Below are 23441 nucleotides of genomic sequence, written 5' to 3' on the forward strand. Positions count from 1 at the left end.
TATTTCATTATTTTCCCACATATATATTTCTTTTTCATTTTATTTCATTTTGTTCAGTTTTTTTTATTTTTGCTCATAATACTGGATTTCAATATATTATACAAAAATGTTAGAGGTCTGCGTTCCAAAGTTCCAAGCTTTTTCCGGAAGGTTTTAGAGTGTGATGCTGATGCAATTGTCCTCACTGAAACATGGTTGTACAATGGAAATCATAATGAGGAATTGTTCGATGAGCGGTACACTGTCTTCCGCAGGGACAGGTCTGGTGATCAGGTGTTGAGGGGTGGTGGAGTACTTGTTGCTGTTCGCAGTTCTCTTAAGGCCGTATTATTATCAGAATTTTCATCACCGGTTTCGAATCTATCTGGATTAAGATTTTATTAAATAATAAAGATCCGTACTACATCAACGCTGTTTATTTCAAACCATCGACTTCCAATGAGACTTATCTTCGATATTTTGAATTGATCGAATCATTCAATGAAATTTCAAATAACAATGTAATAGTAATTGGTGACTGGAATATTCCCGAAATAGGTGGCTCTAACTTTGACTTCAGTAGAGGGTCTCGCCTGGCAACTTCATTGGGACTTTTCAAGGGGGTGATGGGCTTAGAGTCTTATAATGGAATTGTCAATTGTAATAATCAGACTTTGGATTTGGTTCTTAGCTCGTTCCATGTTAATATTTCAAGATGCGATGACTGTTTGGTTCCCGAGGATAGCCATCATCCTGCGCTTTCCATTTCTTTTCCATTGCTTCACAAGAGGGCAGATCACGGTGATGAATCAAATGACAAATTTCAATATGTTTTCAAGAGAGCTGATTTTCTTCGCTTGTATGAATCTCTGAGAGACGCTGATTGGACCGCTGTCTATTCATGTTCAGAAGTCAATGAGGCAACTGAAGTTTTCTATAACATAATTTACTCATGTTTTGACCTGTGTGTTCCTAGAAGAGCCGCTGGTGATCGGATTGGCAGGTACCCTCGGTGGTATACTAAGGATATAATTCAAGACATCAAACGGAAGGAGAAATGTGCCCGAAAGAGGAGAGTCTCTGCTTATCACGATGAGGTATTTAGAAGATTGAGATCTGCTTTGAAACTTAAAATTTCTCAAGCTTATCAGGCTTATATGAATTCAGTTCAGACAAGTATTGGTGGTGACATGGGGAACTTCTGGTCATGTATAAATAATAATCGAAAGGGTAAGCGGTCAGAGAATTTATGAGATGGAATAATATTTTTGTCACAGGTACTGAGATACCAGAGACGTTTGCAGATTATTTCTCATCTTTTTTCAACAGAATCGACAATCATGCTGGAGTTTTTGATGACACAATTGGTCACTCCCCTTTCCACTTGAATTCTATCTCAATGACTGATATAGTTAATTCTATACGGAGCTTGAAAGGTAATGGATCTGTTGGTCCAGACTTGTTTCCACCGTATGTCATCAAGGGCTGCTCTGATTTGTTTATTGAACCGCTTGAGTTCATTTTCAATCTAGCACTGGAAACATCCACGTTTCCTGATCTGTGGAAGCAAGCCAAAGAAATTACCATTTTTAAAGCTGGGAGCAGACAATCTGTTGAAAACTACCGTTCAATATCCATTATCAATTGTTTTGCAAAGATTTTCGAAAAATGCATTTATAAAAAAATATTCAATCATATAGAACCGTGGATTGCTGATGGCTGCATGGATTTTTGCCAGGCAGGTCTACAGTGACTAATTTATTGCATTTCCGGAGTGAGGTATCAGCTTGTCTTGATGCAGGTACTCGTGTTGACACTGAGTATACAGATTTATTAAAAGCTTTTGATACTTTAAACCACACAATTTTGTTCCGGAAATTGTCATCCTTTGGGTTTTCACTGTCAAGTGCTAGATTTATTCTTTCCTATCTGTCTGATCGGAATCAATTTGTTTCTGTTGGTGGTCTTCATTCCAGATCTTTCAGTAGTCCATCATGCGCTCCATATGGTTCAAATTTGGGGCCTTTACTTTTCATAATATTCATAGACGATTTGCCGGCTGTCATAAAGCATTCGTCTTGTCTGCTGTATGCAGATGATGTGAAGATCTTCAGGGTGATTAGGTCTGAAATTGATTGTCAGCTGCTTCAAAGTGATGTAGATAGTTTGTTTGATTGGTGCTTGAGAAATCAGCTCAAAGTTAATATTGGTAAATGTGCTACGCTGTCTTTCACAAGACAAAGAGATCCGCAAACTCCCATCTATAGAATCAATAACCAAATAATTAAGAGAGTGGACCATTTTAAAGACCTTGGTGTAATTTTTGATCCTGAGCTCAATTTCAATCATCATGTGAGAAGTTTATGTTCCAGAGCATGTCAACAAATTAGATTCATTCGGAGAACCTGCTCTCAATTTGATCACAATATTCTTATCCTATTATAAAATACACTTATCAGAAGTTTATTAAACTGCTGCTCTGAAGTATGGCATCCATATCTCGCCTCTCATAAGCTGGAATTAGGAAGAATTCAAAGTAAATTTTTAAGGTTTGTATATTTCAAGCGTTTCAAAATGTTCTGTCCTTTCAATTTTCCCACAGCTAACCTAAGAGCCATATTTGATATGCAATCCCTGGAAGCATCTAGGAGCTGTAAATTGCTTTTTCCTACAGTTACGTTGAAAAGTGGCCATTGCTGCACTGTTTACAGAACGCAAAGAATCACTTTTCCGCTCTAGTGCGGGAAAAATTTTTCTGCACTCCAGATTTGCAACATGGCAACGCAAAATACTTAGTAGGTTATATGGAGCAACAGTGCAGCAAAATCAAAATGAAGTTGGTAACAGTGACTGCTGTGGCTGCTATAGTGAGCAGAGGTGCAACGAAGCACAACGCGCTAATTATTAGTATTAGCTGATATTATAACCACGACAACATTTTATTCAATTTGACAATAAATTAAGGTTTTTATCAATAATAAAATTACACAGAAAAACATTTGATGCATTTCAGGCAATTTTACCCATAATTACCCACTTTTCATATTCAATGGTAACTGTAGGAAAAACTTAATGTGAAATACGTGCGCAAAGTTCCTCTGCTGCACTCAAGAAACCATTCCGCCCTCGCCTACGGCTCGGGCGTAAACGTTTCTTTCGGTGCAGCAAACTGACACTTTGCGCACTAGTTGCACAAATAACTATTGTTCCTATATAATATATTGAACAACCGTGTTCAATCAACCTACCTCCTTTCATTGCTGAATATATATGTGTCTTCAGTTTCACGGCGTTCCGGCTTCAGATTTCTTCCTCACCAATGCAACTCCAATAGTCACTTCAATTCTCCAATCAACCGCATGATGAATCTTCATAATTACCATAGTTTTCATCTAGACCAGTGGTCGCCAAACAGTCGATCGCGAGCTACCGGTAGCTCACAGAATTGCTTTGGTTGGCAATCAATATTAATTTGGCCTCAAGTCCCAAAAAAAAAAAAAATTCAAATATTATTCAAGTTGCATTGAGGTTGAAAGCTATGTTCAGCTCTACCTTACGTGTGTGAAGCATCTTTTTCAAGTATGAAATTCATAAAAAATCGATATAGGAACAGACTGACTGATGCACATTTGGACAACTGCATCAGAATGGAGGCTACAACGTAAACTCCAAACATCAAAAAAATACTGGATGACCAAAACAGTTCCACTGCTCTCATTGAAATGTACATTTCAACTTTTGTTACGGTATACTTTTTGCTATGAGCTAAGTAGATTTCAACACTAGAAATGTATATATTTACAATAAAAGTGTGAAAAATTTCATTTCGCGGACCGTACTTTCTACAGTCTAATATTCCTTGGTAGCTCACTGAAGATTTATAAATGCTATTCTAGCTCACAGGCTCATCAGTTTGGCGACCATTGATCTAGACCTTTTTCATATGAATCCTAGTCAGTTCAAGAAGGCATGTAAGCAACTTCACCGAATGTGACACCTATTTTTCCCACGCTAGACCTCATCAACTTACATAGAGTACCATATTTAGTAGATGACTTCCTCCCATTCTTAGCTCTGTTATCTTTCACCTCATTCATATTCTTAATTTATTCTCAGCATATGACTCACATCATTCTTGGAATGTTATTTGTAATTTCTTGATTCCCCACTTATTATTTTCTCATATTGTAAATGGTTTCTAGTATATAGTATAGTATCTAGTATTCAGTATATTTAGTTTTCAGTATATTTCGTTTCTCATAACATTTTTTTCTTTGCACTAATATGAAATAGTTTTTTCCTTGTTTCTTTCTTTCGATTTTCAATTTTTTTGTAAAGTGATTATTGTAATTTTTTTGATTAGGGTGCAATTTTTGGGGTTTTCCCGTATGCTCCCATATTGTTGTAAATAAATGAATAAATAAATAAATAAGTGTGCTTCTCCACTAGGAAATACTGAAATGAAGTGCATCTAACGGGTGATTCTCATATAACATAATCTGATGAATTTAACACTTTTATCAGAGATATTGTGGAACTTCTCCATATTAAGATAAAGAAAGGAAACATCTTCGACAACATCTTTTTTCCTTTCTTTATCTTAATCTTATGAACTTATTTCATTGTGCGAAATATCAATGTGAAGAATATGTAGTTGGTGATGATGGTTGAAGCTGAAAATTAGGTGTTTTTCACAATACAAGGAGCATTGTTGTCAGGTGTACCTCGAAATCTATATGAGATAGAGCGCTCTACCTGATCTCAGATCGTAGAGTACAAAACTACGCCCAGAGGGATTTTGAATTATGAATCTAAATGGTAACAATCGGAAGATATTGTTGATCAAAAACTAAAATTCATCTAATTGAAAACGATACAATGTATGAATTACAAAAATAATAGATAAGCAAGAAATACATAATAAGATTCCAACCAACACATAGACTCTGAAATTAACTCGTCTTCAATCTGACAATGCCAGCTAGATTTGTACGCTGGCTCAGGTACATATAGTAGCCTACTACACTTATAGCAAAGGTGTCCACCACTTTCCAAAAATAAATTGTATTTACTTAAAACCAATAGATTACTAATATTCAGAGAACATACAAGATGCTTCTTTCACAATAGAAATCGTTTCCCGGAATATAGAATTGAAGTAGACAATAGAGAGAATTTATTGAGACTATAGATACAGTAGATCACAAATATTTTTCATACATATTCATCAGTATATTCCCATTTCAGAAGCCTAGTTTTTATATAAGAATGTTCTCTTCCGCTTCTTCTGAGACTATAGATACAGTAGTTCACAAGTAATGTTCATATATTCATCAGTATATTCCTATTTCAGAGGCCTAGTTTTTATATAAGAATGTTTTCTTCCCCTTCTTCAATAACTTACTTTTCCTGGTCTTTCAACTCCAATATCCTGGAAAAATTGAGTTTGAAGAATAGGAAATTATGCTGAATAAACCCAAACACATAAGAATAGTGGGGTACACTTTATTTATTCAAATACTTTTGAATGTGTAAAAATCATTTCAATTTTGAATGGTTCCAAGTTTATCAATTAAAACAGAAACATTTTTAATTGAGTTATAAACTTTGATTTTGATGATAAAATCATCATATACATTCATATTATCATTTGTAATGTTGATAACGCTTCAGCAATGTAAGCTGCAGCTGCAATAGTGGGGTACACTTTATTTATTCAAATACTTTTGAATGTGTAAAAATCATTTCAATTTTGAATGGTTCCAAGTTTATCAATTAAAACAGAAACATTTTTAATTGAGTTATAAACTTTGATTTAGATGATAAAATCATCATATACATTCCATATTATCATTTGTAATGTTGATAACGCTTCAGCAATGTAAGCTGCAGGCCCCTGGGAATTTGGAATTACATACCTGTATGTGCCGGCAATTATTGAAAATGGTCATATACTTGCATAAATTATAGAGATTCTAGTAAAAAACAGTGGAATAATTAGAGTGAAATAGCTCATGATAAAGGAAAATAGAAATGTTGAATTACCATATGAATCAGCCATCTTCCCTGGAAACTTGTGCTGGTGAGAGGTGTGCAGAAGCCGGTCAAGCCTGTCTGTTGTTGTCCTGTCAGAGTTGCAGAAGTAACTAATCAGAAATCACTGGGAAAAAGGGATAGGTAGCGCCCTCGCGCTCACGCTCCCTAGCGCCCGGGGTGGGATTTCGATAGAAATATCTTGGTTCCGATATTATCAGTATCGTTATCGCTAGTCTCGATAATATCGTAATATCGATATCAACTATTCGATACTATCGAAACTACTTATACGATAATGCAATATTTCACAATTCGCATCAATACATCGGGGTTTCAAGTATCATAATCACTCACTGTTCTATGTATGCTACAGAATGAAAGTATTTTACTCGCATCCTCACAGAAACCTCAACTTTTGTTATTGATATTCGATATATCAAAAGTATCGATATCTCATTCCGATATATCGGTGATATCGATTCCGCCCAATTGATACGTCGATTGCCTTTCAATATCTCACCCCTACCTGTCTCACTACTGACAGGCAACAGGTATACAAATGGAATCGAATTAGCTCCGTCGACCGTTCCACACCGTTTCTACCAGCTCTGAAAAGTTCAAATTGCTTGATTAGGGGGTAGACGTCTATCAGTCACTCTATAACTAGAAATAAAGGCGTGTAACAGCCCCGCAGAATTAATTTCTTAGAAATGCTTAATATTCGCTATGCCTGCTCAGTTTATTCAAGATTTTCTGTGTTGTATATCGTGGGCATACAAGGAAAATCCACTAAGTGCATAAAAGTAAATGTTTCAGGAAATCAATTTCTAATTTCTAACATCAATCATGATTTCCTTACAGTGATTTTTCACAAAATAATTTCATACTGCAAGGAATTAAATATTCTTCATTTTGTTTGATGATTAATAATGCATAATTATTCATGGTTTATAGAAATAATTAAAAACTAATGAGAAATCAAAGTTTGAAAAAATGGATTTGATGCATTTTCCTTGTGCGTGTATATGTTTATGTTTAAGAATAATATTGTGGTGGAAAATTGTTGACTTATATAGAAGTTTACAGTTATAGAGCTTTATGGTGAGGTCCAGTGGATAAAAGCAGACACAGTATAGTCAGCACAACACCACTTATTTAGTTTTATCCTAGAATATTAAGCCAAGTATTATTAGAACAAATTGTACACACGTTTCTCATTATACTTTCGAATTAGACAGAGTTCTTCATTGTAACCAATTTTCCATTCATTTTTGTATTATTGTGATTGCTGTTTTTGGTATTGTATATTTTTCATTCTCAAATTAGTTTTGTAAGTTACATTAGATTTTCTATTTCTCATTGTTCAACAGTGCTTAATGCCTGTTTTTGAGTCTTTGTAGGCATACCTTGTCTCGAGAGATCACAAAAATCAACCTAGAAGTTGATAGTGGTGTAATAACCAAAACCAGTTTCCCAAATCTATAACTAACCTTTCCATCTGACAAAATGCACAAACATAGCTCTGTATGTATGGTAAGATTCACCTTATAAAGTCAGTGAAAATAATCATAGGAGGGCAGAGCTGCCAATTTTCTGTTACCACAACCTTAAAATAGTGCATTCAACTTATTATTCTGGTGTAGGCCCATCTGATATAATAGTCACTCGTGTTAATGATAAATCTATGTTGAATATATTTTTTTCATGATATTTGTTATATTTTCATGATTATTCAAATAAATTATTTTGGTAGCTCATTATATTTCTTCATAGCCAATGTGGCAACAGTGAGGACTTGAAAAAGTATAGAGCTATCTACCTTGTTAATGACACACAATTATAGAAAACCAATGATAATCGGGTGCTGACTTCAAAACATGAATCTCACTAATTTGACAGTGTAGTATAAATTGGACATGAGACAGTCTTGGGCATGAGCCTGTTGTTCCTTTCCTCATGTTAAGTATTTGTACACAATGTGATAAATAAATAAATTAATAATCATAATCAGGTGTGGTTTACTTTCGGATATATGACAATTGGTCAACTCTCAAACGTAGAATCTGCCAACCACTTCGAGTGAGAATCGAAGCGAGATTTTCATACAGAAGGCACTGCACTGATTTTAATCAATAATTTATGGGTTTGCTCTGGAAGGTTGGAAGGGGTAATCCTCCCCTTCCTACCACGCTACCCCTAGGGGTTGTGCTTGTTGCTCCCAACTTCCAGGGTTGCAGTCTGCAGCAACAGATTGAATGTTTGTGTGTTTGGTAGGTTAGACGGTAGACCCACTGCCGCTCAAAATATTCTGGTTTTCATTCTATCTACAAATTGTCAAGCATTTCACTCCTCCATATGTCATTCCCAATACATTTATTGAATTGAGTGATTGTAGCTTCCGGGTCTTAGATTCTTCAGATTGTAGTGATCAAGGTGTTTTGATTCGCACTCTATACGTTCTGATAAAATGGCAAAAGCTATGGACAACAACAAGGCAATGCCCAGCAGTCAACGGGCTATTATTTCAATCCTAGAAGAGATGGGCATAACCGAGTATGATCCACGAGTGACAAATCAATTGCTGGAATTTGTTCATCGTAAGTAGCCTAATATTCTTGAAATCTTTTAATTTATTTATTATTAATTCAACTTATTATTATGATTTTCATAGCATGATTCCTTGATTTTTTATTACTCTGTATTATTTTCAGTGTATAAAATTACTGTACTATTAAAATTACAGATCTATTTTAGCATATAAATATAATATAATGTATATTATTTGTATATTGAATGTAATATAATTATACCATATTAAATAATAGTGGCGCCATTTCACCAAACTGCAGGGGGGGCAAAAACCAAGAGGTATTGGGGGGGGGAGGAATACCCCCAAAGGATAAAGGGACCTGGGTTTTTCCCCATAAATGTTACATTCAAAGATGTTATTATATGCTTCATTTTCTCCAGTTTTATACAAATGTGGTTGAAGTATCAATACAAACATATACAAGTTAAGTAATGTGGTTTGTTTTGGTTCTAAAGCTTCGTTTGATGTAACAGCTGGGTTTACTATCTTACATTAATTGAATTTAATCATGAAATATTTATTAGAAATATAGGTCTACAGAGAGGCCCTAAAGTAGGAATACACTGAAACAGATTTTTTTTAAATCATGGAAAAAGATAAATTTTTCTTTTACAATGACAATTTCAACAATTTCATTGGGGATCATATTCTAATTGGAAAATAACTTTCAGTTAGAAAACTAAAGATACATCAAGCTGTTCCCATAATTCTCAACAACTCTTTACATACATTTTTGATTGTCTGATTGTGCCCTTTCTTTTGCTTTCACTGTGACATCTTGCAACTTGTTAATGAGTTAATTCTCACATTCAAATTTATGCGATAACTCACTTATTGTGACCTCATCAAAAGTGTACCCATTCTATACCACAGAGAAAAATATATTCTTTATTACTCTGTACCCGTATCCATACTTTCAAGGCAATTCTGCTACATTGTTGATACTGTAGAAGGAATTATACGACTACGGAATTATACTTTAAAAAAAATATTAAATCATTATGAGATTCTAAGGATTTGTGTAGATAGACCCGCATTTTCATTATTTATCTGATCCTTGAGGGGGGCATAGGGACCCCCCTGCTCCCCTCCCTAAATGGCGCCCCTGATCATTAATAACACACATAAATCGTCAAATTCTACTGTTTTTTTCAGACATAAGTGTGTTTTTATTTCATTATGGAACAGTTCTACAACATCGACAGTGACTCAGTCGAATATTTTATACCATATTACTGATTTACTATAATTATTGATATTAATTATATAAAGTATATATATATATAATTAATTATGGATCATTTTTTTAATTTTAAAAGATTTTTTTACTTTGAATGATTTGGGGCTATAATGTATGCTTTCACGTTTCAACTACATCTCCCCCAACCGCAACACCTCTTACTGCATCTCAGGCAAAAGTTGAAAATTTTGTGTATTAGTACGATAATATAGTGCTGAGGATGTTTCACTTTATACAAAACTATGCGGCAGGCTCGCTTCGCTCGCCTTATCCGTCTAGCCGGCTGGACCCAAGGTCTGGATCATCCAGAAGTAGGATCAGTAGGCTCGCTTCGCTCGCCTGTATTTTTCATTTGAGCTTTCTTCCTTCCGTCAAAAGAGACTTTCAGGCTTGATTCAATCACCATTTTTCTTTGAATTAGGCTATGTAGTGCAGGGTTGCAAAAATCTTCATTTTCATTAGAATTAATAAATGTTATGTTATTTCTCAATTAGAAACTTTGTTAAGGCTGTGCAAAGGCTAAAAATAAACTTCCTACTGAAGATATTTCTCAAAGTTTTTCGATTTGTATATCATCAAGCTACCAAAATGGAAAATTTTTCTCAGGAAAACATTTTTTTCCAATCATTACTTTTGGAGATATGAGCGCCTAAATTTAAATGTTTGGGACAGAAAATTTCAAATTCGGTAAGAGTTAAATTTATAAAATTCAGAGGATAAATTCTTCATGGTACTGTTGATTGAATAAAACTAAAATTTACTGAAAATATCAATTTTCAAGAAAGTTATTCAATTTACTGAAAATGACCAAAAATAACTTCTAGTTGAGTTATTTTTAGACATTTTTGGTAAATTGAATAAATTTCTTAAAAATTAATACTTTCAGAATTTTTTTTCTATTTAATCAGAAAAACCATGAAGAATTTATCCTCTCAATTTCATAGAGTTATATCTTACCGAATTTGAAATATTCTGTCCCTAAAATTTAAACTTTAAACGCTCATATCTCAAAAAGTTATGATCGGAGAAAAATATTTTCCTGAGAAAACTTTTTCATTTTGATAGCTTGATGATATACAAATCGAAAAACTTTGAGAAATATCACCAGTAGAAAGTTTATTTTTAGCCTTTGCACAGCCTTAAGATAGGCTATTATGAAAATTATTGTATTTCAGTCTAATAGATCTTTGAAATTTGAAATAGGAATGATATGGAGAACTCAACATACATCTAACCCTATCAAGTATGAATTTGCTTGAGAAATGTAGAAAAATGCTTTGAAAACTCATCGAAAAACTGGAGAAAGGAAACCCTCAAAAAAACGCTGGGGAACGCTTGGAAAACGCTGTAAAAGCGTCTATATTGGATGTATCTTTAGCTAATTCTGAAATCCTCTCAAGACGAAATTTCTAGACCCTAGCTGAACTTCTGTACCATTTTCTCTCAATTGATTCTTTAAAAATGTGAGAAAACGCAGGAAAAACGCTAGGGAACGCATGGAAAACGCAGTAAAACCGCCCATCTTGGGCGCAATAATTATGAAGTCCTCTCAAAACAAAATTTCCCATACAAGAATGTTATTGTCACTAAAAGTAGTATAAGGCCATAGAAATATAATAAAGGAAAGGACTCCAGAAAGAAATTTCTAAAATTATTACTATATTGTATTTTTATGTAACTTCAAAGTGAACTGAGTTTCTGTTTGGCTTGAAAATGTGCAACACCAGCACGAAACGGACGTCGCCACACCAAGGAATGTGGGTGTTTTTTCACTTTAAAGTTACATAAAAATACAATATAGTAATAATGTTAGTGATAACAAGATGGATAACCAACAACGGATTTCGAAAATTATTGAAATTCATAGGAATTATGATAAGAAAAAGTTGGGGTGTACCACACCCCAGTTTAATATTAGTGTATCATTTTTATAGGTGGTATTTGTTTATTTATTCAATCTATATAATAAGAGAGAATAGGGTTGTGTTTGTTCGTTTGTTCGCATCAAAACATGTCAACTTGTGGATTGCATACCGGAAAAACGGGAATGATTTAGATCTCCAAATTTTGCACATAGATTCTAAAAATATCAATCTCGTGCACCTGGAAGCCCAAATTTTAATTTTCCTTCTAGATTTTTCAGAATTAATGTTTAAATTTCATTAATGGTACATTCGATTTCATTAAAAAATCACCATATCACATGGTCGAAATTAAAGAAGGAACATCTGTTTCTATATTGCTTTCTACCTGAAAAACATAGTTTTGAAACTCCGTTTTCCTGATGCAATGTTTAGGCCTACACGTGGCATGGATTATTAATTTTTCAGCTAGAACAATTTTTGAGACAAATGCTAAATAAACGTCTACTGTTTCATCAATGCTGTATCGGCAGTATGAAAACGCATGCAGTTAATATGTCTTTCAATGAAGGTGTTGTTATTTACATAAAGAGATTATATTCTTCAATTTTTATTTAATTGAATTTCAAAATTATTCGAGCCCTGATAGAATGACTGGCTCACTGTACATAGGCCTATTTTGAATTCTTCTAGATTTCATTACGTCAAGTTTTAAGAAAGACCCTTGTGAAGCACGGGTTACCTGCTAGTAGATAATATTTCAAGATTAATGAGTTATATTTTTCATGAGCACATTTTCTGTCGACCTATAGACCTGATTAACAGTGATACTTTTTTCAGGCTATGTTACAAGCGTATTGGACGATGCCAGAGTCTATGCTAATCACGCCAAGAAGAAGAACATTGATTTAGAAGATGTGAAGTTGGCTACAACATTACAACAAGATCGAATATTCACATCACCTCCGTCAAGAGATGTGAGAAGATTTGTTTGTTTATTTTTGTAGAGTACTAAAATCTGTTCACTGGGTGTTACTTAATGAATAACATGATTTCAGAAATCGTGTGTTCTAGGATGTAATCATGTGTTCCGTGTTATCGGATTGGCACGTTAAACTGTCGGTCCCGGCTGAAGTATGACAGTCGTAAGGCTCATTGACGGCTTAAATTATATATTCAGGCGGTGGGACCTTCCCGAAAGGGACTCCCCACCAACAAAAGTCATACGAATTTACTTATTTCAGGAATATGTTCATTATAAAAAAGGGCTCTACATTAACAAATTTCATACGAAATTACCAAGAACAGAAATGTTCATTGAGTAATGTCCCCCAATGTGCATTTACATACACACCGACTTATCGCCAATACAATGTCGTGAAGGTAGAGATTCAATTTTGTCGAATATGCTTAGCTTTCACCCACACCTACATGGCGTTGGAATGTTAACAGCATCACCCTATGTGTTTCTGTTTCAACTTCATCTATATCAAGTTTTAGTTTCACTTTTTGTGTAGTTGAGAAGTTGATATTGTGGTAATTATTCATATTGAATGAAAAAGACTAAGATATTGTCAAAAAATCACTGATTTATTGATAATTAGAAAGACCGGTTTCGGTTATTACACCATGTGAATGGTGACCATGTCACTAAAACTCGTTTTAGTTTATCAGAGATTGACAATGGTGTAATAACCGAAACCGGTCTTTCTAATTATCAATAAATCAGTGGTTTTTTGACAATTTCTTAGTCTTTTTCATTCAATCAAGTTTTAGTGATTACAATAAAATCTGACATATTCTAGAAATGTACTGAATTGTGCACATTTTGTAATATTTGAACTGTTTCAATAAAGTTCTGTTCTATATTATTCTATACTATTTCCTGATGTAGTGCAACCCTAACTTACTTCTTTTAACTATCGGGACCGACAGTTTAACGTGCCCATCCGATAACACGGGAGTGACCTGTTCAAAAGCACACCTGTGTTATCAATGTTCTTGATATTCCTTGTGTTATAGGCCTACTGACTTTCTGAAACCAACAGGAACTGAGTTATCGACAAAATGAGACCATAGAGAAAATATAGCTAAAAGCTACCTCTTCTGTATTCTGAGACCATCCCAACTAGCTGATTCCTGATAAACTGGGATCATGATGAAATGAATGTCACCCGATGGTCTGCTTGTATGTTATTTTAAATGACTTTTGAGGATTTTGTCTCGCTTTTTTACGATATGACATTTTTTCCAAAAAACGTGACATTTTTTCCCAAAAACGTGACATTTCTTCCAAAAAACGTGACATTTTTTCCAAAAAATGTGACAGGTCTTCCTCCTTTTCACAAACACTTCATCTATTATTTGAAACTTATTTATTTCGAATTTCAGGTTTTATTGGAACTTGCTAGGGAGAAGAACAGAACTCCTTTGCCAACGTTTGATGAGCTGAAAAATGGGATCAGGTTGCCACATGACCGATACTGTCTCAACTCTTGCAACTACAGAGTGAAAAGTTCAAATCCCTATCAAAATAGCAAGGTGAGTGAACTGAAACATATAAAATAAATTCATTTTAAAAATAGTCAGCCTTTTATTCAACATTCAAAGTATAATGTTTTCACTTCTTCAAAGTAATAGTTGACTTCTTCAAACTATTGTCATGGTGATTTGAATTACTTATTTAGAACCAGTGAATGGTAAGATTGCCTAGCTGCAAACATGACAACCTTTTTGAAACCTTCATAAAATGTGTTTCCAATTTTCAGGTCATATTAATCGAACAATTATCTATTCACAGACTTTCAAGAAAGAATTAATGAAATTTTAAATCACCTCAACAGAAAACTAAAAAAACTAGTTTAGAACTTTATTACCTCTGAATTAGTTTTCCTTATAACCTTGAAAATATCACAAACATAAGTTATACCATAGAGAAACGATAGCATAAGTAGATATCCCATCGTATAGGGCGTTTATGTCGCAACTTTTACTGTTATCCCAAGCCGATAGTTCACATAGCTCTTTCCTATGCAGCTGTGTGACGCTGGTAGTCTCTCAAATTGTGCCGTTCATACACTATCACCCGAACAAAACAGTAAAAATTGACAATAATCGACAGTAATCGGCTTGAGATAACAGTAAAAGTTGCGACATAAATTCCCTATACCATGGGATATCTACTTACGCTATTGTTTCTCTATGGTTATACTCATATTACAAATAAATAAGTAAAAATAATGACGATGTCCATAGCACACTCATTTAAATTACCAAAAACTATTTACTAGCAAAGTGTTGGTTAAACCATTACTCACTTCAAAGCATGTTATTTCAAACGAATGGTTTTGACATCTTGATCTCTATTCAATTTGAGTCCTGTATTTAGTTTCGAATAAGCTAGGCTAATTTAGTTGTTTTGTTATAATAATGGTATTATCAAGACTAGTTTCTATTAGTGAATATATTGTGTAACAACTTACGAGTCCAATAATTATAATACGAAACCACCAATTTATTATGATCCACTTTTTAATTTAATTTCCAATTTAATATGAACCCACCAATTTATTCAAGTAGTAATATACAAATCTTAGCAGTGATTGAAAGAGTAACAATGAGAAAAATTATAGACTGAACCCAGAGCTGCTGAATATTTATATTTATTTATTCACCAAAAATATTTACAATACAATGTATATATACAAAATTAAGCCACGGGGTACACCCAACACGGCTTACATTAGAGTACATAATTAACGAAAAACAGTTCAAGCTTGATAACAAAAATCAAATTACACTATCTCAATTTTAGGATACATTTCTTTTTAAATTCCGGTAAAAAATCTCTATTTATATCTCAATTTTCAAACACTTTATCATTAAATAGTTGAAGCATTATTAAAAACGAAGAGCATGATTAAAAACACACGAAAGTATGCTCCTGTAAAATATTAATTTTCATTTAATTAAAGTGGATTTTTGACAACATTTTAAATCTATTCAATTATAAAAACAAAGAATTTTGAAAGCAAGTGGTATTTGGTTTTATAATATGAAGTAAATTTAGTAATGTGAATTTTTTATTAAATCATGTAATATTATGAAAAATCACATCTTCCACCAATTTGATTGATTTCTCTTTATTTTTTATTTTGCTCAGTATACGACACCAACTGGTCTATTTGAAGACCGACGTCACCGTTCGGTCAGAGGAAACCATATGGCTGGAGGTGCTCCATTTGCTTCCAAGTCGTCTTTGAATTTCTTGAGACAGTCAAGACCCACTCCTCGTACAGAAACCATAACATCAGCGAAGAGTTCATTCCAATCCAGCACAGGTATTTTTTTTAATTTCTAAAGCTCTTAAATATAATAGAGCACAATATTGCAATACAATATTATAGTGGGAATCAAAGACAAGAAAAATAGCGTAGAGTGCTCATTTGAGCAGCTCAACTCAACAAATAAATATTAATACAATTGAAATAAAAACACACATATCTTGTAAAATTCTACCCAGTTTTATTTGGTACAGGACTATGGTTTCATTACCAAACAGGTCATATTTTCAAGTTGACTTTAAACGGTTCTACAACATTGACAGTGACCCATTCGAATTTTTAATAATAGACTTGTTACCTCACTTTATCAACTACCACGGCTAACTTATTTCATGTATCGTTTGAGTTGTGTAATTTCATTTGTTCAATGAAAATTATGAAACGTAAATACAGGTTCAATTTCAAATCTTGGGCTTTCTAATAGATCGAAAGTTTGTAAACCCAGGTATAGTTTATTTATTTATTTACTCATATACAAATAGAATTCAGGTAAAAACAAGTTTATTTATTTACTCATATACAAATACAATTCAGGTAAAAACAACAGGCATTCGCTCAAGACTGCTTTAAACCTCAATTTGGATTACACAGTTTAGAGGTTATGTAAAAATGATAACTTAATTCACAAACTATTTTGAGTCCAAAAAAATATATCTACTACAATTTTGAATTTATAAGATTAATTGATTTCAAAATACAAATCCAAACAAAAATATTTCTTCACAATCGCCAAAAACATTAAAAATTTCACTTAAATCCACAATATTATACTCATGTAAACATCAATTTATATAGTTAACAGTATACGCACCCTAGACAAGCACAGTAAAGCATAATTGAATATTTAATAGAATTGTGCTTGTCCAATGTGTGTAATGTTAGCTGCCTCGTTTTAGATCAATCAGACCTCAGATCAGATTTGAGAATGGAGCATATCATAGGTATTTTCAATTTTTAATTCCATTTTTCAAAGGCCTGAAAATTTTCTAATCACAAATATTGATTATAATTGCATTCTGAAGGGTTCAGTTGAGAAATCAACTCAAGATTTAAGATTCTTCATTTCCCAGACATATCACAAAAAATATAAGCTCGTCATATAACATGAAAATACAGTGTGCCTCTATGATACATACAATCAACTAGATAATGATGCAATGTTCTGCATAGAATATTTGGAGGAAAATATGAGATTTTTACATTTCAATTATCCCACTGATAATTTTCCACAATGTATAAGTTGTATTTGGTATTGTTGTAGCTTAGTAGTCATATGTTTGAGCAAATTAAGAATAATAATTTATGGACTCGGTGGAGGGGAAATGTTGTGTTTATCACGGGACTGAAGTACCTATTTCAACTCAGAGAAATGTACCTCGGAGAACAATTTGCTTTTAAATCCCTAAATAGCTAATACTTACTCTAATTCTCACAAAAACTTTTAGGAATTCACAATATTTCAAATCTTATTTCAGTTTATTGAATTATACTTTCTTATACACTTTTGTCTTCCTTCTTAGTTCTAGTTTCTTTCCATATTCCTTAATATTTTTTCTGTTGTGATTGAATTGTTTTGCTGTAGTACTAATATTAACACTGGAAGTGTTTATATAATCACCTTTCATTGAATTATAGTACTGTTCAGTGTTCACACCTGTTACTATACAATCTTTACAACCATTGCTCCTACAACTTCTTAGAGTATACTCTCATATTTCATTTGATGATTCAATTCGTATATATCCTCTTCAAATACTGTTACTGGTGAGATGTTGTGAAATCTATCCATAATGGAAACACTGGGATGTTGTCAGAAATATCACCAATTTATTGTAAAAATACAAACATGTTTCAACACCAATGGTGGTATATCTTCAGTGTCAGTATATATTCTGTCCCATTCTCATGTAATATTTTTGTTTCATTTGTGATTCAATTATTATATATTTTGTTGCATTCTGTTCCACAGCCGGTGCTCAAGGAGCATCAATCAATCCAAATCAGAAAATGCAAATCAATACTTGGGGCCCAACTATTCCAGTGGAATTAAATGTGTTGAGACAATACAAAAATAAGAAATTAATCCCAAGTACGAGTGGAATGCAAGATATGAAATTAATCCCAAATACGAGTGGAATACCACATAAGAGAGCATTCCCAAGTACGAGTGGAATGCAAAATCTGAAATTGATCCCAAGTACGAGTGGAATAACAAATATGAGAGCAATCCAAGTACTAGTGGAATGCAAAATATGAGAGCAATCCCAAGTACGAGTGGAATGTCCAAAATGATAGCAATCCCGAATACGAGTGCAATACAAAATATGAAATTAATCCCAAATACAAGTGGAATGCAAAATATGAATTTAATCCCAGGTACGAGTGGAATGCAGAATATGAATTTAATCCCAAGTACGAGTGGGATACCAAACCCTTTGAAAAGGAAAACCGAAGATTCAGCTGGAATCGACGATCATTAAAGAGATCTTCATCCTCAATGTTGTAATCGATGTTGTATTTGTATTTTTATGTGTAAATGTATTGTAGGTACTTCTAAAAATGTTGCAAGTCACGATCGCATGAGAGAAGAGTTAATAGTTAAAAGTTAATATTATCGTGGAAATCTATTGAATATAATTCGATGTTGTATTTGTATTTTCATATGTAAATGTTGTAGTTCACGATCGCATGAGAAAAGAGGATCGTAAATATTATCGTGGACATCTATTGAATATATTTGATGTTGTATTTGTATTTTCATATGTAAATGTTGTAAGTCACGATTGCATGAGAAAAGAGGATCGTTAATATCATCGTGGAAATCTATTGAATATAATTTGATGTTGTATTTTCATATGTAAATGTTGTAAGTCATGATTGCATGAGAAAAGAGGATCGTAAATATTATCGTGGAGATCTATTGAATATAATTTGATGTTGTATTTGTATTTTCATATGTAAATGTTGTAGGTCACGATCGCATGAGAAAAGAGGATCGTAAATATTATCGTGGAAATCTATTGAATATAATTTGATGTTGTATTTGTATTTTCATATGTAAATGTTGTAAGTCACGATCGCATGAGAAAAGAGGATCGTTAATATTATCGTGGAAATCTATTGAATATAATTCGATGTTGTATTTTCATATGTAAATTATGTAAGTCAGGATCGTAAATATTATCGTGGAAATCTATTGAATATAATTCGATGTTGTATTTGTATTTTCATATGTAAATGTTGTAAGTCACGATCGCATGAGAAAAGAGGATCATTAATATCATCGTGGTAATCTATTGAATATAATTCGGTGTTGTATTTGTATTTTCATATGTAAATGTTGTAAGTCACGATCGCATGAGAAAAAAGGATCGTTAATATCATCGTGGAAATCTATTGAATATAATTCGATGTTGTATTTTCATATGTAATTATGTAAGTCACGATCGCATGAGAAAAGAGGATCGTTAGTATTATCGTGGAAATCTATTGAATATAATTTGATGTTGTATTTTCATATGTAAATTATGTAGGTCACAATCGCATGAGAAAAGAGGATCGTTCGTATTAACATAGAAATCTGTTTACCATTAAAACTTAGTTGAATTCAGATCATTCTTGATATGAATTCAGATTGCTGTCGTAATCAACTTTATGTGTTAATGAATGTCAATATAATATGATAATTTCCTATCTGTTTTGCTACTCTTCTCTAGCACAAAAGCCAACAAGGTTTTGCTGGTAACACCGATTAATTTTGTACTTTATTATTTTCAAGTAAATTATTTCATATTACCTACCTATGTTGCTATGTATTGTTTTTAAATGTGAATATAATATGATAATTTTTCTATCGGTTTGGTTACTCGTTTTGTCCACCCAGCACGAAAACCAAAAAGTTTTTCCTGGTATTTTATTTTATTTTTTATAGTAAGTGTGGTGTACAGGGTTAAACGTTGTATAATATAGTGAATTAGCAGTACGCTGCCATGATCACTCCATTTTCACACAATTTTTCGAATTTCCGAAGATCTATGATAATGACATTGATGAACTTTTGATGATGTGTCTTTCAATCATTCCTCAGAATAATTGAATTGTCTTTGAACCGGGGGAATTGAGAACTCTTTACTTACTAATCTGCACATCTGTATAAAATTCATCCGGTTTTCACCGTTTGATTTATCCCCAAGTCTTATGGTTCATGACTTGACGTTATCATCACCGTGTCATTAAGTACATCTTGTGGTTCATGTGTGTTCTTATAAACCAAATATATTTTTCCTACAGTTACGTTGAAAAGTGGCCATTGCTGCACTGATTACAGAACGCAAAGAATCACTTTTCCGCTCTAGTGCGGGAAAAATTTTTCTGCACTCCAGATTTGCAACATGGCAACGCAAAATACTTAGTAGGTTATATGGAGCAACAGTGCAGCAAAATCAAAATGAAGTTGGTAACAGTGACTGGGCTGCTATAGTGAGCAGAGGTGCAACGAAGCACAACGCGCTAATTATTACTATTATATATTATAACCAAGGACAGCGACAGCACAGTGCCACCACAGCACACACCACACAGCTGCCCCCCGCCATTCAAACACTATTACATTATTCAGGCAATTTTACCCATAATTACCCACTTTTCATATTCAATGGTAACTGTAGGAAAAACTTAATGTGAAATACGTGCGCAAAGTTCCTCTGCTGCACTCAAGAAACCATTCCGCCCTCGCCTACGGCTCGGGCGTAAACGTTTCTTTCGGTGCAGCAAACTGTCACTTTGCGCACTAGTTGCACAAATAACTATTGTTAAATATTTTATATACATTCCCTTCCACTAGCAAGTAATTAATGTGTGTTCCTGTTAATGTGTGACCTGTCTATATCCCAAGTATATTTTATTAAATATTCTATATACATTCCTCTTCACTAGCAAGTAAAGTATTTTTTGTATTTCTATAATCGGGGAAGTCGCCGATATAATTGAATGACGACCACAAAATTTAAGGCGTCTTTACACTACTGTACTTGAGTGTATTACTATATTGAGTGTTTGAATGTACTTGAATAAAAATTTAAGGCGTCCTTACACTTACTGTACTTGAGTGTATTACTATATTGAGTGTTTGAATGTACTTGAATAAAAATTTAAGGCGTCCTTACACTTACTTTACTTGAGTGTATTACTATATTGAGTGTTTGAATGTACTTGAATAAAACTTTAAGGCGTCCTTACATTTACTGTACTTGAGTGTATTACTATATTGAGTGTTTGAATGTACTTGAGTAAAAATGTAAGGCGTCCTTACACTTACTGTACTTGAGTGTATTACTATATTGAGTGTTTGAATGTACTTGAGTAAAAATGTAAGGCGTCTTTACACTAACTGTACTTGAGTGTATTACTATATTGAGTGTTTGAATGTACTTGAATAAAAATTTAAGGCGTCCTTACACTTACTGTACTTGAGTGTATTACTATATTGAGTGTTTGAATGTACTTGAATAAAAATTTAAGGCGTCCTTACACTTACTTTACTTGAGTGTATTACTATATTGAGTGTTTGAATGTACTTGAATAAAACTTTAAGGTGTCCTTACACTTACTGTGCTTGAGTGTATTACTATATTGAGTGTTTGAATGTACTTGAGTAAAAATGTAAGGCGTCCTTACACTTACTGTACTTGAGTGTATTACTATATTGAGTGTTTGAATGTACTTGAATAAAAATGTAAGGCGTCCTTACACTTACTGTACTTGAGTGTATTACTATATTGAGTGTTTGAATGTACTTGAATAAAAATTTAAGGCGTCCTCACACTTACTGTACTTGAGTGTATTACTATATTGAGTGTTTGAATGTACTTGAATAAAAATGTAAGGCGTCCTTACACTTACTGTACTTGAGTGTATTACTATATTGAATGTTTGAATGTAAATGAGTATTTTTCCAATAATATGATGATGCTTTTCAACTCCTGTGTGTTGATAGAGTTTCTGAATGAAAGAGTAAGAAATTGATTAAATTATTTATTTTTCCAATCAAATACAAAATAAACAAAACATAATCAGTATAAAAAAGGCATTGAAGCTCAGAAAAATAAATTTTATGTATGATAATCATGCTTTTCAACTCCTCTGTGTTGATAGGAGTTCCTGAATGAAAGAAATAGATAAAAAAATAAATTATTTATTTTTCCAATCAAATACAAAATAAACGAAACAAGATAATTATAAAATAATACAATGAAGCTCAGAAAAATAAATTGAAGTTACCTCTAGTCAAAGCTGTGCAGGGCCTAATTTTGTGTAGCTAAAATAAGAAATAAAAGTATTTATTTAAAAATTATAGTATATTGAAAAACATAAATATAAAAGAATCAAAACATGGAACTTCAAAATAACAGTGAAATCTTTTTGTCTCTGAATGTATGCTGAATTTATATTGTTGCTGTAAGTTCTTATATGGATTAAAGCCTACTATGAATGGTAATCTTGTGAGCCAATAGCGTGATAATATGTTGTTTGTCATGAATATTGAGCTCATATAATCTTCTCTTATTTTTGATGATTTTTTGCATGTTTGTTCAATATTGATATATCATTGTTTAATATTCCAATATTGGTATTGATTGTGCAAATAAATGTCGTATACAGATACAACGTTTCATTCATTTGGTGTTAGTGCGATTCCTTCCCTTCGTTTATTTATCACATTTCAAACTTTGAAAAATAATCTATGCATAGCCAAAGTTGAAGTGAAATTAATAGACGCTATATAGATGAGTTTTAATAAAAAGACAAGGCTGCAATACTTTGTTTTCAATACTAAACTGCTTAAGATAATACGATCAAAAATACCGTACGAGAAATTGTTTATTGAAATCTTATGTTTCAATATCAGATAAGTATTTTACTTTTACTTTATAGTTGACCTTCTGAACCATGTAATTCAGGTCCAATAATCACGAGAACCTGATTAAAAATCAAAGTAAAATAAGTAATGATAAAGATGTATTATGTTATTAAAAATAAGAAGCATTACTTATAATCACAAGAATAATTCAGTAATCACAAGAGCCTGATTAAAAATCAAAGTGAAATAAGTAATAATAAAGATGCATTATGTTATTAAAAATAACAAGTATTACTTATAACTCTCAATACCGTATCACTTATTAATTTGTAATAATAAGTAATAATTCCTTTATTTTAGTACTTGGGTCCAATTCCTAAGCGACGATTATAGCCGATCTGTATTATCTGCTATTCAGTTGCTGTAGTCGACAAAAATATAGACTACAATAATAAACAGTAATAATAGACTATAGTCATCACTTAGGAAATGGACATTTAAAGAGTGCACAAAAAATCCAATATTTTTATTT

General features: G+C 32.8%; 2 protein-coding genes across 2 annotated transcripts in view; one reads left to right on the forward strand and one right to left on the reverse strand.

Annotated features, from left to right (window-relative positions):
- The window catches only part of LOC111044362, a 36062-nt gene extending 29941 nt beyond the window's left edge, over positions 1-6121 (reverse strand). Inside the window, exon 1 of the mRNA XM_039442332.1 lies at positions 6025-6121. Coding sequence (XP_039298266.1) covers positions 6025-6040 — 16 coding nt within the window. The 5' untranslated portion in view covers positions 6041-6121. The remainder of the gene's footprint in view (positions 1-6024) is intronic.
- Positions 6122-8211: 2090 nt separating this feature from the next.
- Positions 8212-20326, forward strand: LOC111044365 (transcription initiation factor TFIID subunit 9). Its single transcript, XM_039442333.1, has 5 exons — positions 8212-8612; positions 12548-12684; positions 14099-14248; positions 15870-16047; positions 18020-20326. Exons 1-5 carry the CDS (start codon positions 8483-8485, stop codon positions 18304-18306), a joined length of 882 nt encoding a protein of 293 aa, XP_039298267.1. The 5' UTR covers positions 8212-8482; the 3' UTR covers positions 18307-20326.
- Positions 20327-23441: the final 3115 nt, after the last annotated feature.

This window comes from Nilaparvata lugens, chromosome X (assembly GCF_014356525.2).
Source record: "Nilaparvata lugens isolate BPH chromosome X, ASM1435652v1, whole genome shotgun sequence".
NCBI classification, from domain to species: domain Eukaryota; kingdom Metazoa; phylum Arthropoda; class Insecta; order Hemiptera; family Delphacidae; genus Nilaparvata; species Nilaparvata lugens.